We start from the raw sequence: 16,208 nt of genomic DNA, 5'->3' as shown, positions 1-16,208 counted from the left end.
ACCATCACCATGAGGGGTCCATCACCGCACACTGAGGGACTGACCACCATAGTGGACTCTCCACCATGATAAGAGACCCGTGACTACCATGATGAGTGACCTACCCCTGTCATGAGGGAGCTGCCACCACCGTGAGGGACCAGCCATGGTGACACCATGAAGGACCCCCCACACCACACTAGGGGACCCCCCACCATGATACAAGTCACTCACCACCACCAAGATGGACCCACAATGATGATGAGATGAACCCCCCACCACCATGATGGACCCATGATGATGATGATGGTCTCACCATCATGAGTGACTCCCAACCCCACAGTGGACCCTCTCCCCACCAGTGACACCCCCTACCCCCTGTCCAAGACGAGGGGACCCCAACGCCGTCATTAACCCGTTAATGAGCCACAGGAGGGACACAATGTCCCCTCGGCCACCCCACCCCAAAAACACGACCCTGAGCAGCACCACGTGTGGGACAAGGTTTAATTTTTGGGGTGGGGGATGGCGGACTGGACCCAGAGGACAATGAGACAGTGTGGGGGGTGGTGACCATCAGTGGCCCTCCATGTCAGGATCTGGAGGAGGAACAGTTGGAGATGGTGGAGGAGGAGGATCAATGTGTCCCCCAACCCCACCCAAGGATGTCCCAGGTGTCTCCAGTCCCACCCCAGGGTGTCCCAGATGTCCCCCAACTCACCCATGGATTACCCAGGCATCCCCACCTCACCTATGGATAACCCAGGTGTCCCCAACCCCACCCCAGGGTGTCCCAGATGTCCCCCCACCTTACCCAAGAGTGTCCCCCAACCCGATCCCAGGGTGCCCCAGGTGTCCCCTCACCCTGTCCCAGGATGCCCCAGGTGTCCCCAGCCCCACCCCAGGGTGCCCCAGGTGTCCCCTCACCCTGTCCCAGGGTGCCCCAGGTGTCCCCAGCCCCAGCCCAGGTTCCCCCAGGTGTCCCCTCACCCTGTCCCAGGGCCGGGGCCACCCGCGTGCGGAAGGTGACGAAGGTGTCGAAGGCGAAGACCAAGGCCAGGAGGAGGCTGAAGGTCTGGGGGGAGGGGAAGGGGGCGTGGCCCGGTCAGGCGGGGGCGGGGCTCGGAGGGGGCGGGGCTCGGGGACACTCACGAAGGTGGTGGCAGCCAGGGCGTCACGGGACGAGGCCAAGGCCACCAGGGCCGCCACGAGGAAGATGAGGGTCCCACTGATGGCCCGGAGCAGGTCCTGGTGGGACAGCGGGGGGGACACTGTGGGGACACCTTGGGGACACCAGGGATGGTGTGGTGACAATGGGGACACCATGGGGACACCAGGGGGATGGGGATGGTGACAATGGGGACACCTTGGGGACACCATGGGAACACCAGGGATGGTGTGGTGACAATGGGGACACCATTGGGACACCAGGGGAACATGGAGGGGTAGCAGCAGGTCACCCTGGGGACATGGGGGGACACCAGAGGGACACTATGAGGACATGGAGGGGGACACCCAATACCATGGGGATGTGGGGTGGTGACAAGGGGACACGCCATGGGGATGACATGAAGGGACACTATGAGGATGTGGAGGGGACACCATGGAGGACACCCTAGGGATGACATGGGGACACGGAGTGACACCCTGGGGACGTGTAGGGGACACGCCATGGGGTGACAGCAGGGCAGGGGACACCTGGGGGACATCAGGAGAGGGAGGGGTGAACACAGAGGGGACAAAGCCAAGGTGGGCACCAGGAGGTGACACTGTGGGGACAGTGGGGGACACCTTGGGGTTGACACACGGGGGTGACACCTTGGGGACACGGAGTGACACAGGAGGGACAGCAGGAGGACGTGGGGGGGTTGGGGAGGGACACCACGGGGACGTGGTGGGGACACGGCGGGGACACACGGTGACACGGAGGGGTGGCACTCGGGAGGGTCCCCCGGGTGCCACCGCCGCGTCCCCGTACCAGGCAGGTGCCGTAGCCGGGGGGCAGCCGGGGGGGGTCCCGCAGCAGGAGCCCCCCCAGGGCCGCCGCCCCCGCCAGGGTCTGGAGCAGCGCCGGGGCCAGGGTGGGGGGCGCGGGGGGGGACAGGAGTGCCACCACCGCCCCGGACAGCACCTGGGGACACAGGGGACACGGACGGGTCATGGGGGGGTCACGGAGGGGTCACGGGGGGGACAGGAGTGCCAGCACCCCCCCCGGACATCACCTGGGGACAGAGGGGACACGGAGGGGACACAGAGGGGTCACGGGGGGGACAGGAGTGTCACCACCCCCTTGCAGAGCACCCTGGGGGCACGGGGGGGTTATGGGGGTGTCAGGGGGTTCGCACCTGTGGGGTCCCCACTGTCCCCCCAGTGCTGCCCCAGTGCCCCCATACCAGTCTCCCCAGTTCCCCCCAGTCTCCCCAGTGCCCCCATACCAGTCTCCCCAGTTCCCCCCAGTTTCCCCAGTGCCCCCATACCAGTCTCCCCAGTTCCCCCCAGTCTCCCCAGTGCCCCCAGTGCCCACATACCAGTCTCCCCAGTTCCCCCTAGTCTCCCCAGTGCCCCCAGTGCCCACATACCAGTTCCCCCAGTCCCACCAGCCCATCCAGGACCTCCACACCAATTTTCCCTCAGTGCCCCAGTCCCAGTTCCTCCAATTCCCCCAGTATCCCCGTACCAGTTCCCCCAGTATCCCTAGTATCCCCATACCAGTTTCCCCAGTATCCCCAGTATCCCCATACCAGTTCCTCCAATTCCCCCAGTATCCCTGTACCAGTTCCCCCAGTATCCCCAGTATCCCCATACCAGTTCCTTCAATTCCCCCAGTATGCCCATACCAGTTCCCCCAGTATCCCCAGTATCCCCATACCAGTTCCCCCAGTATCCCCAGTATCCCCGTACAATTCCCCCAGTATCCCCAGTATCCCCATACCAGTTCCCCCAGTATCCCCAGTATCCCCATACCACTTCCTCCAATTCCCCCAGTATCCCCATACCAGTTCCCCCAGTATCCCCAGTATCTCCATGCCAATGAACCCAGTATGCCATCCCAGTATCCCCCAGTGCTCCCAGTATCACGTCCCAGTTCCCCCACTGCTCCCAGTATCCCATACCAGTTCCCCCAGTGCCCCCAGTGCTCCCAGTTCCCCCAGTGTCCTGTCCCAGTGCTCCCAGTGCTCCCAGTTCCCCCAGTACCCCATCCCAGTGCTTCCAGTTCCCTCAGTTTCCCCAGTGTCCCATACCAGTTTCCCCAGTACCCCATCCCAGTGCTCCCAGTTCCCCAGTCCCGTACCAGTTCCCCAGTCCCCCATCCCAGTTCCCCAGTCCCGTACCAGTTCCCCCAGTCCCGTACCAGTTCCCCAGTCCCCCATCCCAGTTCCCCCAGTCCCGTACCAGTTCCCCCAGTCCCGTACCAGTTCCCCAGTCCCCCATCCAAGTTCCCCCAGTCCCCCATCCCAGTTCCCCAGTCCCGTACCAGTTCCCCCCGTCCCCCATCCCAGTTCCCCAGTCCCGTACCAGTTCCCCCAGTCCCGTACCAGTTCCCCCCGTCCCCCATCCCAGTTCCCCAGTCCCGTACCAGTTCCCCAGTCCCGTACCAGTTCCCCAGTCCCCCATCCCAGTTCCCCAGTCCCGTACCAGTTCCCCCAGTCCTGTACCAGTTCCCCCAGTCCCATACCAGTTCCCCCAGTCCCATACCAGTTCCCCAGTCCCCCATCCCAGTTCTCCAGTCCCGTACCAGTTCCCCAGTCCCGTACCAGTTCCCCCAGTCCCGTACCAGTTCCCCCAGTCCCGTACCAGTTCCCCCAGTCCCATACCAGTTCCCCAGTCCCCCATCCCAGTTCTCCAGTCCCGTACCAGTTCCCCAGTCCCCCATCCCAGTTCCCCCAGTCCTGTACCAGTTCCCCAGTCCCACATCCCAGTTCCCCAGTCCTGTACCAGTTCCCCCAGTCCCCCGTCCCAGTTCCCCAGTCCCATACCAGTTCCCCAGTCCCGTACCAGTTCCCCCAGTCCCGTACCAGTTCCCCCAGTCCCGTACCAGTTCCCCCAGTCCCATACCAGTTCCCCAGTCCCCCATCCCAGTTCTCCAGTCCCGTACCAGTTCCCCAGTCCCCCATCCCAGTTCCCCAGTCCTGTACCAGTTCCCCCAGTCCCCCATCCCAGTTCCCCAGTCCCGTACCAGTTCCCCCAGTTCCCCAGTCCCGTATCAGTTCCCCCAGTCCCGTACCAGTTCCCCAGTCCCACATCCCAGTTCCCCAGTCCCGTACCAGTTCCCCCAGTCCCGTACCAGTTCCCCAGTCCCGTACCAGTTCCCCCAGTCCCGTACCAGTTCCCCAGTCCCGTACCAGTTCCTCCAGTCCCATACCAGTTCCCCAGTCCCACATCCCAGTTCCCCAGTCCTGTACCAGTTCCCCCAGTCCCCCGTCCCAGTTCCCCAGTCCCATACCAGTTCCCCAGTCCCGTACCAGTTCCCCCAGTCCCGTACCAGTTCCCCCAGTCCCGTACCAGTTCCCCCAGTCCCGTACCAGTTCCCCAGTCCCGTACCAGTTCCCCCAGTCCCGTACCAGTTCCCCCAGTCCCGTACCAGTTCCTCCAGTCCCCCATCCCAGTTCCCCCAGTCCCATACCAGTTCCCCAGTCCCCCATCCCAGTTCCCCAGTCCCCCATCCCAGTTCCCCAGTCCCGTACCAGTTCCCCCAGTCCCGTACCAGTTCCCCAGTCCCGTACCAGTTCCCCAGTCCCGTACCAGTTCCCCCAGTTCCCCAGTCCCCCATCCCAGTTCCCCCAGTCCCGTACCAGTTCCCCTGCCAGCAGCAGCCCCCGGGGGGTTCTCAGCACCCCCAGGTCGAAGACCCCCGGCGGCTCCGGCTGCCCCATGGGGGGCGGGGGGTTCCGGGGGGTCTCTGGGGGGTCCCGGGTGGTTCTGGGGGGTCCCAGGGGGTTCTGGGGTGTCCCGGGGAGGTCTGGGGGGTTCTGGGGGGTCCCGGGGAGGTCTCTGGGGGGTCCCGGGTGGTTCTGGGGGGTCCCAGGGGGTTCTGGGGGGTCCCGGGAGGTTCTGGGGGGTTCTGGGGGGTCCCAGGGGGTTCTGGGGGGTCCCGGGTGGTTCTGGGGGGTCCCAGGGGGTTCTGGGGGGTCCCGGGAGGTTCTGGGGGGTCTCCGTGGGGCTGGGGGAGGGGCGGGTACCGGGGGGGACACGTGGGGTGCCCCACCCCCTTCCCCCACCGTGACAGGCACCGGCGGGACCGGGACAAAGGGACCTTGTTGGGGACACTGGGAGGGACTGGGAGGAACTGGGAGGGACTGGGGGGAGACTGGGAGGGACTGGGGGGAGACTGGGAGGGACTGGGAGGGACTGGGGGGGGACTGGGAGGGACTGGGGGGAGACTGGGAGGGACTGGGAGGGACTGAGAGGGAACTGGGAGAGGTTGAATGGCAACTGGGAGGGACTGGGGGAGACTAGAAGGGAACTGGGAACTGGGGAGAACTGCTGGGTGGGCCCTGGGCGTGTGCGGGGATTGACTGGGAGGGACTGGGACGCACTGGGGGAACACTCAGAGTGACTGGGAAGCACTGGGAGGGACTGGGACGGCACTGGTGGAGTGACTGGGAGTGACTGGGAAAGACTGAGAGCTACTGAGTCACTGGGGGAGCACTTAGAGTGACTGGGAAGCACTGGGAGGAACTGGGACGCACTGGGGGGGACTGGGAGGCGACTGGGAGGGACTGGGAACTGCTGGAGGGGCCTTAGGCACATACTGGAATTGACTGGGAGTGATTGGGAGCCGACTGGGAGCTACTGCGAGGGGTCTGGGCGGGACTGGGAGGGGCTGGATAGACGCTGGGAGGCAACTGGGATGGACTGGGAGCCACTGGGGAATAACTGGGATTGGCCGGGGAGGGACTGGGAGGCAACACTGAGTGGAAACTGGGGAGACTGGGACCTGAGAGGATATACTGGGATTGACTGGGAGCAGCCAGGGGATGGCTGAGAGGAAACTGGAGGGGACTGTGGGGAACTGGGAGGCACTGGGAAATGCTTGGGGAACACTGGGAGGGACTGGAAGTCTCCAAGGAGTGAATGGAGCGTGACTGGAAGTAACTGGGAGGCACTGGGGAGCAACTGGAACCACTGGGAGCTGAGCTGGGCATCTCCCAACACCCAGTATTCCCAGTTGCTCCCAGTCACTCCCCCTGCTCCTCAGCCACCTCCCAGAGCCTCCCAGTTGCTTCTCAGTTGCCCCCAGTCACCTCCCAGTGCTCCCAGATCACCCCCAGAGCCTCCCAGTTGCCTCTCAAATGACCCCAGTGACTTCCAGTTGCTCCCCACTTCTCCCCCCTGTGCCCCCCAGTGCCCTCTCGGTCACTCCCAGTTCCTCCCAGTCACTCCCAGTGCTTCCCAGTCGATCTGAGTGCTCCCCCAGTGACTCTGTAGCTCCCAGTCACACCCCAAGTCCCTCCCAGTCACTTCCAGTTCCCTTCCAGTCACTCCCAGTCCATCCCAGTTCCCCCCCAGTCACTCCCAGTTCCCCCCCAGTTACTCCCAGTCACTCCCAGTCACTCCCAGTCACTGCCTGTTCCCCCTCCAGTTACTCCCAGTCATTCCCAGTCATTCCCAGTCACTCCCAGTCACTGCCTGTTCCCTCTCCGGGTACTCCCAATCATTCCCAGTCATTCCCAGTTCCCCCCAGTCCCTCCCATTTGTGGTTCTGGGTCGCTGGGGGGGGGGTGGGGACACCCTAAAAATACCCGGGGGGGGAGGGGCTGGCTCGGGGCCTGACCCGGGCTAAAAAAAGCTGGGGGTCACGTGACCCTGGGGGGGTTGGGGGGCGAGAGCGGCACCGGGACCCCGCGACCACCGGTAACGGGGGGGGGTCCGGGGGTACCGGGGACACACGGGATTGGGGTCTGGGGACACGGGATTGGGGTCTGGGGGGGACACACGGGATTGGGGTCTGGGGGGGACACACGGGATTGGGGACTGAGGACACGGGATTGGGGTCTGGGGGGGACACGGGATTGGGGTCTGGGGACACGGGATTGGGGTCTGGGGGGGTCTGGGGGGGACACACGGGATTGGGGTCTGGGGACACGGGATTGGGGTCTGGGGGGGACACGGGATTGGGGTCTGGGGACACGGGATTGGGGTCTGGGGGGGTCTGGGGGGGACACACGGGATTGGGGTCTGAGGACACGGGATTGGGGTCTGGGGGGGACACGGGATTGGGGTCTGGGGACACGGGATTGGGGTCTGGGGGGGTCTGGGGGGGACACACGGGATTGGGGTCTGAGGACACGGGATTGGGGTCTGGGGGGGACACACGGGATTGGGGTCTCGGGGGGGACACACGGGATTGGGGTCTGGGGGGTCTGGGGGGCACCAGGGGGGACAGGGGACTTGGAGTGGCACTGGGGGACATGGGACCAGGAGCAGGATTTGGGGACCTGTGGGGACACGTGATGGGGACATGGGACTGGGAGAATTGGGGTCCTGGGGGGACAAGTGATGGGGAAATTGAGACCATGAGTGTGGGACTGGGGTCCTGAGGGGACACGTGAGGGGGACAAGGGTCTGGTAGCAGGATTTGGGGTCCTGGGGGGACGCTGTAGGTGGTGGGGGGGTGCTGGGGGAATCTGGGGGACATGGTGGGGGTCATTGGACTGGGGTCTGAGGGGGGGCAGGGCACACTGGGGGACACTTGGGGTGAGAGGAAACCAGGAGGCCAGGGGGGGGCAGGGGGTGACCCCAGGACTGGGGTCCTGGAGGGGCACCAGGGGGGACGTGGGACTACATGAGACCACAGGAATGGGATTGGGGAACTGGAGGGGCACCAGGGGGACATAGGACCATGGGAATGGGATTGGGGTCACGGCAGGGGACACTGGGGGGGGATTGGGACCATGGGAATGGGAATGGGGTCACGGTGGGGGACACTGGGGGGGGATTGGGACCATGGGAGTGGGAATGGGGTCACGGTGGGGGACACTGGGGGGGGATTGGGACCATGGGAATGGGATTGGGGTCCTGTGGGGGACACTGGGGGGGAATTGTGACCATGGGAATGGGATTGGGGTCACGGCAGGGGACACTGGGGGGGGATTGGGACCATGGGAATGGGATTGGGGTCACGGTGGGGGACACTGGGGGGGATTGGGACCATGGGAATGGGAATGGGGTCACGGTGGGGGACACTGGGGGGGGATTGGGACCATGGGAATGGGAATGGGGTCCTGTGGGGGACACTGGGGGGGGATTGGGACCATGGGAATGGGATTGGGGTCACGGTGGGGGACACTGGGGGGGATTGGGACCATGGGAATGGGAATGGGGTCACGGCAGGGGACTGGGAGTGACACTGGGGTTTGGGCTGGGGTCCTGGTGGGCAGCGGGGAGGACAAGGGGTCTGGGGCCAGGGGGTGACGGGGGGACTCTGAGAAGCCAGCTGCCCTCGGTGTCCCCTCCGCGCTGCCACCGTGTCCCCCCAGTGTCCCCCGGTGCCCTTTGGTGTCCCCGCACCGGGGGCACCCCACGGCCCCGCTCTCCATGGACCCGCTGCCGCCGACCCTGGCACTGATCACCGTGGCCATCACCGCGGCCACCGCGGCCACCGCCGTCCCGGCCGGTGACACCGCGGGCCCGCCGGTGGTGGCCCTGGACATGGCCCCGGGCGCCTTCGATGACCAGTACCGGGGCTGCGGCCGCGCCATGGCCGCGGCCCTGCCGGCGCTCAACCGCTCCGAGTTCCGGCGGAGCGGTCACTTCGCCGAGGGCTGGGCCCTGGCCGCGGCCGAGTGGCGCGTCCGGCCGTCCCCTCGGTCCCCTCGGTCCCCTCTGTCCCCGGCCCAGGCCATCGCGCTGCTGGCCTACACGGCGCCGGTGCCGCTACACCGGGAGTTCAACGATGCCGTGCGCACGGCTGGGAGCTCCAGCCAGCAATACCGGGACAAGTTCCACTTCAAAGCGCTGCATTTCCTGCTGACCGACGCCCTGGCCGCGCTGAGGGACGCGCGGGGACCGCGGTGTCACCGCGTGTACCGGGGCGTGCGCGGGCTGCGGTTCGAGGCGCGGCGCAGCGACACCGTCCGCTTCGGGCACTTCGCGTCGGCATCGCTGCGCAACGAGAGCTCCTGGGCCTTCGGGACGGACGCGGCGTTCCAGGTGCTCACCTGCCAGGGCGCGGCCATCCGGGAATTCTCCTTCTTCCCGCACGAGGAGGAGGTGCTGATCCCGCCCTTCGAGACCTTCGAGGTCACCGCCGTCACCGCCGTCACCGAGGCTGGGGACAAGGCGCGGATCCAGCTCCGCTCCAGCGGGACCTTCAGCAACTACAACTGCGAGTGGCTGCGAGGTGACAGCCTGGGGACAGCCTGGGGACGGGGACAGGGACAGGGGCACAGTGCTGGGGACAGGGACAGTCAGAGAAGGTGAGGGGACAGGGACACAGTGCTGGGGACAGGGACAGTCAGAGAAGGTGACGGGACAGGGACACAGTGCTGGGGACAAGGACAGGGACACACAGTACTGGGGACAGTCGGTGAGGGTGAGGGACAGGGACACTCAGAGAAGGTGAGGGACAGCGACAGGGACACTCAGTGCTGGGGACAGGGACAGTCAGAGAAGGTGAGGGGACCCAGTGCTGGGGACACTTGGTGAGAATGAGGAGACAAGGATACACGGTGCTGGGGACAAGGACAGGGACACCCAGTGCTGGGGGCACCCACTGTGGGCATGGGGACAAGGTCACCCCCAGTACTGGGGACAGGGGAGAGGGGACAGACACCTGCGGCTGGGGACATCCACCATGAGCACAGGGGGCACAGGGACATCCCGTGCCGGGGACAAAGATGGGGACCCCCACATGTGGGACGGGACAGAGACAGGGACCCCCCAATACTGACGCTGTCCCTCCCCTCCGCAGAGCAGCGCTGTGGGGATGGGCCCTGTGTGTTTGATGCAGGTGAGCTGGGCCCCCTGACCCCTCTGTCACCCTGCCACTCCTCCCCATGGCCCCCCTGTCACCCCTTTAGCACCCCCATGGCCACCCTTGAGCCCTGTCCCCTCCCCATGGCCCCCCATGGCCCTGTCACCCCTGATCCTCCCGTGGCCACTCCCCTTGTCACCACTGTTGCCCACTCATGGCCCCCTTGTCCCCTATGTCACTCTAGGACCCCTCTGACACCCCTTGGCTCCCTGTGCCCTCCCATGGCCCCCCAAACCCCTCTGTCACCTCTAACCCCCCCTCCATAGCCCCCTGTCCCACCCTCAGGGCTCCCCCTTTCCCCTGTCACCTCTGTCCTCCCTCACTGTCTCCCTGTCCCACTTACCCCGCCGCCTCCAGCCCCCTGTGACCCCCATCTTTTTCTCCCCAGGCAGGAGCATCCCTGAGGACCTCCCCAACCTTGGAGGGCTCCTCCTGGCCACTGCGGCCCTGGCAGTGGCCACTGGGATCCTCTAAACCACGAGGCCAAGACCACCATGGTCATTGTGGTCACCATGGTCACCAAAGACGATTGCACCCCCCAAGCCATGAGGCCACCAAGGTCACTGAGGTCTCCAAAGTCACCATGGCATCTGTGGCCACTGTGACTTACAAGGCCACCATGGCCACTGTGGCCACCAAGCCAGGACAAGGGAGGGGACAGCAGTGGAGCCACGGGTGCCACCAGGATGTTGGGACAACAGAGGGACAGGGGGACCTTGACTGTGCCATGGCTGTGGTTCTTCACTTTCTTAGTATTTTTTGCCTCCCTATCCAGTAATTTTAATATTTCTTCCTGTTTATTAAACTGGGTTTACCTCAGTCCATGAGTTTTCCTTTTACTTTAACCCTCTGGAGGAGGAGGATGAGGAGGAAGCACAGGGGAACCCTCAGGGCAGGGGTGGAACTGAGTGGTCTTGAAGGTCCTTTGACATCCCAAATTATCCTGGAATTTCAGGACTTCCTGCAGGCAGGAGGAAGAGGGAGAGGAAGAGGAAAAGGAGCAGGAGAAGGTGGAGGAAGAGGGTTCTGAGGGTGGGACAAACCCCTGAAGAGTCAAATTTTGTACCCCAACAACCCAGAAAAGGACTCGACATTCTAAGGTGAAGGGTAGGATGAAGGATCCGGGTCTGGGGGTGACATTCTGTCCTGGTGTGTCTTGGTTTGACAAGACAGTTGTCTGCAAAGAAAGGCAAGATCCTCCTATGAAATGGAAAAAATGTAAACCCCCTCCCTCTGAATTGTTATAATTTTGAAATCAAAAGGTTCTCAGGCAAAGATATGGGAATAGAAATAACAGTTCTTTACTAGGAAAACTAAAAATACAAATGCAATAGTACAAATAAAAAAACCCAAATTGCTGTCAAGAAGGAAAGGAGCACATGGAAAATTGTGATTAGCTCCACTGGGAACTCCAGCAACTACAACTGCGAGTGGCTGCGAGGTGACAGCATGGGAACAACCTGGGGGGATGGGGACACTCAGTGAGGTCTGGGGACGAGGACACATGGTGCAGGGGACACCGGTGGCCAAGAGGGGACGGGGAGACCCACTGTGGGTGGGAGGCAGGACAGCCAGAGCTGGGGACAAGGTCAGGGACAGCCAGTGCTGGGCACGGGGGATGGGGACACCCAGTGCCAGGTGAGGGGGACAGGGACACCCGGAGCTGGGGCTGGGGGGGACAAGGACACCTATGGCTGGGCACAGGGGAAAGGGACCTTGTTATGGGCCCCTCTGACCTCCCACACCCTCAGGGCCCTCCTGTCACCCCTGTCCCTCCCCCTGTGACCCTCTGACCCCCTCACCCCATGGTCTCCCTGACCCCTCTCTTTGTCCCCACAGGTGGGAGCCTCCCCGGGAACTCCCCCAACCTCGGGGGACTCCTTCTGGCCACCGTGGCCATGGCGGTGGCCATTGGAACCCTCTAAGCCATGAAGCCATGGAGGTCACTATGTTCTTGGAGGACACATGGACACCATGGTCCTGAAGGCTACCAGGATCCCCGGAGAAATGCGGCCACCAAGGCCACCAAGGCCACTGTGGGCTCCCTGGTGACTTTGGCCACTGTGACCACTGTGGCCATTATTGCCACTATGGCCACTGTGACCACTGTGACCACTGTGGCCATTATTGCCACTATGGCCACTATGGCCACTGTGACCGCTGTGGTCATTATTGCCACTGCGGCCACTGTGACCACTGTGACCACTGTGGCTGTTATTGCCCCTATGACCACTATGGCCACTGTGACCACTGTGGCCATTATTGCCACTGTGGCCACTGTGACCACTGTGACCACTGTGGCCATTATTGACACTGTGGCCACTGTGACCACTGTGACCGCTGTGGCCATTATTGCCACTGTGGCCACTGTGACCACTGTGACCGCTGTGGCCACTGTGATCCCTGTGGTCACTGTGGCCACTGTGACCACTGTGACCACTCTGACCTCTGTGACCACTATGGCCACTGTGACCACTGTGACCATTGTAGCTGTTATTGCCGCTGTGGCCACTGTGACCACTGTGACCACTGTGACCATTATTGCCACTCTGACCACTGTGACCACTGTGACCGCTGTGACCACTGTGGCCATTATTGCCGCTGTGACCCGCTTTGCCCGCTCGTCTCCGGGAGCTGCGCTTCGGGCATTGTCCACCGGAGGGCAGCAGCGAGCGCGGGCAAGCCGCGCTCCGGCTGCAGTTCCGGGTGCCGCCAGCAGGCGGCAGCACGAGCTGCCGGCGCTGCCGAGCGCCCGCCCCGCCCCGCCCGGCCCCGGGGGCTCTGCCGGGGTTTGGGATGGAGCGGCCTTAAAGCCCGTCCGGTGCCAGCCCTGTCCTGGGCAGGGACATCTGCCCTGGCCCGGGCTGCTCCAGGCCCCGCCCGGCCTGGCCTTGAGCCCTTCCCAGCGTGCGGCACCCACAGCTTTGTTACGGGTGTGCGATGTGATGACTGGCTCTCACAATTAAGGGATGACTACTGTGAGCGTTTTAAGAGAAGTTTTATTCACTGAGCGGAACAGGACACAGCATTGGGCAGAGCTGGACACGGCACTGGGCAGAGCTGGACACTGCACTGGGCAGAGCTGGGCACAGCACTGGGCAGAGCTGGACATGGCACTGGGCAGAGCTGGGCACTGCACTGGGCAGAGCTGGACACGGCACTGGGCAGAGCTGGACACGGCACTGGGCAGAGCTGGACATGGCACTGGGCAGAGCTGGGCACTGCACTGGGCAGAGCTGGGCACAGCATTCCCAATCTGCCTCCCTGGGCAGTGCAGAGGGGCCCAATCACTCCCTGACCTCCTGGCCCTGCTCTTCCCAATGCCCCCTGGATCCCTCCTGGCCCCAGCTCCACTGGTCACCCACCAGCACCCCCAGGTCCTTCTCCAGAGCTGCTCCAGCAGGTCCCCACCCCAGCCCTGGTGACTGTCCCTCCCCAGGGACAGGACTTGCCCTTGCCCTCTTGAACCTCCCAATTTCCAGCCTTCAAGGTCCCCTGAACTGCAGGATGTGGCAGGATGCTCTGACCCTCAGACAAGAATTCCTTTCCCCTATTCCTGCTTGGCATGAAATGTGTGTGAGGTTCCTTCCTTGGGAAGGGGATGCTCCTGAAGGATCCTCCTCAAGGTTGAAGAAAGAGGCTTAGGAATTGTCACAGTATTGTGGCTTTGTCAGAATTATTTAACAGAATTGATTTGATTGAATTTTTTAATGGAATTGTTTTGATTGAATTATTTAATAAAATTGCTTCGCACAATGGCCTTGGTGGCCACAGTGACCACAATGGCCACAGTGGCTGTGGTAGCCTTGTGGCTCAGGGAGTGTTGGTGATCATGGTGGTCACAGTGGCTTTGGTGGTTATTGTGACCATGGTGGCCAGAGTGGCTGTGGTGGCCTTGATAGCCTTAGTGGCCTCGTTTCTCTGCTGGTCCTGGTGGTTTTGGTGATCATGGTGGCCACAGTGACGACAGTGACCTCAGTGACCATGGTGGCCTCGTAGCTCAGAGGATCCCAGTTGCCACTGCCAGAGCTGTGGTGGCCAGGAGGAGTCCTCCAAGGTGGAGGGGGGCCATGGGGATGCTCCCACCTGGGGTACAAAGAGGGAGGTCAGGGGGACCATGGGAGAATGAGGGGTCGGGGGTGGCCATAATGGGGGGTTGGGGTGACAGGCGAGATGGGGTCCATGAGGTGAGAGGTGACAGGGTGTCTGGGGGGGCGTGGGCACCAGGCAGGCCAAGGTGTCATGGTGGCCTTAGGGGTGACAGGGGTCAGGGGGAGTCAGGGGTTGCCATGGGGGGTGTCGGGGGGTGTCATGGGGTGTCCGGGGTTCAGGGAGTGCCACGGAGGGTCCCAGCCCACCCACGTCCATCACACAGGGCCCGTGCCCACAGCACTGCCTTTGGTGGGCAGGGACAGGGTCGGTATGGGGATGTCCCTGTCCCTGTCCCTGTTGTCCCCTGGGGTGTCCCTGTCCCTCTTCCCTCTCAGAAGTGGGGGTCCCCATCCCTGTGCCTGCCGTGGGCGTTCCTGTCCCCATGCCCACAATGGGTGTCCCCGGGCTTGGTGTCCCCAGCATGGGTTGTCCCCAAACTCTCAGCCAGTGTCCCCACGGCCCTGTGCCCTGTCAGGGGAGTTCCCTGTCCACTGTGACTGTCCCCAGCACTGGGTGTCACTGTTCCCCCACCCGCAGTGAGTGTCCCCAGCATGGGGTATCCCTGTCCTTGTCCCCAGCACTGGGTGTTCCTATCCCCACAAACACAGTGGGTGTCCCAGTCCCCCACCCCTGGTGAGTGTCACTGTCCCCTCTGCCTTGTTGTGGGTGTCCCCATGCCCACAGTGGGTGTCCCTCTCCCCCAGGCTGTCCCCATGCTGTCACCTCGCAGCCACTCGCAGTTGTATCTGCTGAAGGTCCCACTGGAGCGGAGCTGGATCAACACCTTGTCCCCTTCCTGGCCGACTTTGACAACCTTGAAGGTCTCGAAGGGTGGGATCAGCACCTCCTTCTCGCCAGGATACATGGAGAAATTATGGATTTCCGTGCCGTGGCAGGTCTGCACGTGGAACATCGTGTGTACCCCGAATGTCTGGGCACTTTTTGTGCTCGGTGATGCCGACGTGAATTGACCAAACCTCACGGTGTCACCTTGCTCTGCCTCAAACCGGAGCCCGCGCACGCCCCGGTACACGCGGTGACACGGCGGTCTCCGAGTGTCCCTCAGTGTCACCAGGGCCTGGGTCAGCAGGAAATGCAGCGTTTTGAAGTGGAAGTTGTCCCGGTATTCCTGGCTGGATTTCCAGCCGTGCGCACGGCTGCGTTGAACTCCATGTACAGATCATTCATGGTGTGGCCATGAGGGTGATGGCCGGGGCTGGGGAAGACAAAGGGAACACAGGGGACCCCTGATTCTGCCACTCAGCCATGGCCATACCCCGTGGGTTTTCTCTCTGGAGGTTTCCGAGGGTGCAGCCTCCTTTTATCCCAAGCTCCTGGCCGCACGTTGCCCTCTTCCTTTCCCCTTTGGATGAGGTACAGCGACGGTGCAGCCTTCCCAACCCTCACATCCCCCGTGGAGCTGGCATTTCCCCCAAAGCTCCCAAGCTCGGCCTGTCGGGGTTAGGGATAGACTTTGTGGGGACCCATTTCTCTTATTACCCTTATGTTCCGGACTTCAACTGTTCTGGCCAAACCGCCAGGGTTCTGTGACAAACCTCATGTCTTCTCGTGAGGAGATACCAAGACCCATTTTGAAGACATTGACAACCATTTCTCCTCAATGGTTCTGCTCGCTGCTGAGCTCCAGTTGACAATTCCCGAACCGCAGCTCCCGGATACAAGCAGGCAAAGCAGGAAAATCCCTGATCTGAGAGAAAAACAGTTTCCTGTGCGAAACACCCGGGGGTTTTCATAAATAAATGGGTGCTGCTGCCTCCGCCCTCTTTTCTCCTTTTTATTATTCATCCCTTTTCTTTCTGGTTTTCTTTTTTTTCCTCCCAGTGCTCCTTCTGTTGTGTTACCTCAAATCAGCTACTTTGGAACTGGCCCCAAACTGATCTTTATTCCTTTTTTAATTGCACTGAGCAGCCCCCGCCTGCTCCCTCAGCCAGCCCTGGAACTCCAGACCCATCCCAAGCTCCATCCCTTCCCCGGACACCCTCCAGCCCCTCCAGGTCCTTTGTGAGGGGCTGCAGTGAACGAGGAAAAAGGGAGGAGCATTTCTCCATCACCTCTTTGGAGATCGTGGTTTGAAAAATAA

At 62.7% G+C, this 16,208-nt stretch overlaps 3 protein-coding genes across 5 annotated transcripts; 1 reads left to right on the top strand and 2 right to left on the bottom strand.

The window, feature by feature from the left end:
* Positions 1-472: 472 nt before the first annotated feature.
* Positions 473-2,140, bottom strand: LOC144245922 (uncharacterized). The gene is made up of 4 exons (XM_077781472.1): positions 1,958-2,140; positions 1,132-1,227; positions 970-1,054; positions 473-578 (listed from the first exon to the last, which is right to left on the bottom strand). The coding sequence occupies exons 1-4, from the start codon at positions 2,138-2,140 to the stop codon at positions 556-558; spliced, it is 387 nt and encodes a 128-aa protein (XP_077637598.1). The 3' UTR covers positions 473-555.
* A 6,298-nt stretch (positions 2,141-8,438) lies between these two features.
* On the top strand, positions 8,439-11,328 carry LOC110478077 (GPI-linked NAD(P)(+)--arginine ADP-ribosyltransferase 1). 3 transcript variants are annotated; one of them, XM_077781617.1, is made up of 4 exons: positions 8,439-9,322; positions 9,893-9,931; positions 10,348-10,707; positions 10,911-11,328. In XM_077781617.1, exons 1-4 carry the CDS (start codon positions 8,518-8,520, stop codon positions 11,057-11,059), a joined length of 1,353 nt encoding a protein of 450 aa, XP_077637743.1. In that variant the 5' UTR covers positions 8,439-8,517; the 3' UTR covers positions 11,060-11,328. The 3 variants fall into 3 exon arrangements, with proteins under 3 accessions (XP_077637743.1, XP_077637745.1, XP_031359615.2); XM_077781619.1 differs by lacking the exon at positions 10,911-11,328 and having other exon boundaries at positions 10,348-10,774; XM_031503755.2 differs by lacking the exon at positions 10,911-11,328 and having other exon boundaries at positions 10,344-10,544.
* A 2,627-nt stretch (positions 11,329-13,955) lies between these two features.
* On the bottom strand, positions 13,956-15,644 carry LOC116183279 (erythroblast NAD(P)(+)--arginine ADP-ribosyltransferase-like). The gene is given in 4 exon segments (XM_031504128.2): positions 13,956-14,041; positions 14,831-15,247; positions 15,250-15,300; positions 15,303-15,644. Coding segments are annotated over 4 exon segments (633 nt in total). The 5' UTR covers positions 15,382-15,644.
* Between the last annotated feature and the right edge of the window lie 564 nt (positions 15,645-16,208).

Source organism: Lonchura striata, chromosome 1 (assembly GCF_046129695.1).
Source record: "Lonchura striata isolate bLonStr1 chromosome 1, bLonStr1.mat, whole genome shotgun sequence".
In the NCBI taxonomy this organism is placed as follows: Eukaryota; Metazoa; Chordata; class Aves; order Passeriformes; family Estrildidae; genus Lonchura; species Lonchura striata.
This window is presented reverse-complemented; position numbering and strand designations above follow the sequence as displayed.

Bases quoted from the DNA above. Each gene is read 5' to 3' on its own strand.
- LOC144245922 (XM_077781472.1), bottom strand. From the start codon at position 2,140: ATGACCCGTCCGTGTCCCCTGTGTCCCCAGGTGCTGTCCGGGGCGGTG. The intron at 1,055-1,131 runs GTGAGTGTCCCC...CCCTCCCCCCAG, and splicing joins CCCTGGCTGCCACCACCTTC to ACCTTCAGCCTCCTCCTGGC. The intron at 579-969 runs GTGAGGGGACAC...TTCCTCCTCCAG, and splicing joins GGCCCCGGCCCTGGGACAGG to ATCCTGACATGGAGGGCCAC.
- LOC110478077 (XM_077781617.1), top strand. From the start codon at position 8,518: ATGGACCCGCTGCCGCCGACCCTGGCACTGATCACCGTGGCCATCACC. The intron at 9,932-10,347 runs GTGAGCTGGGCC...CTCCCCAGGCAG, and splicing joins GCCCTGTGTGTTTGATGCAG to GAGCATCCCTGAGGACCTCC. The intron at 10,708-10,910 runs GTATTTTTTGCC...CTGGAATTTCAG, and splicing joins TGTGGTTCTTCACTTTCTTA to GACTTCCTGCAGGCAGGAGG.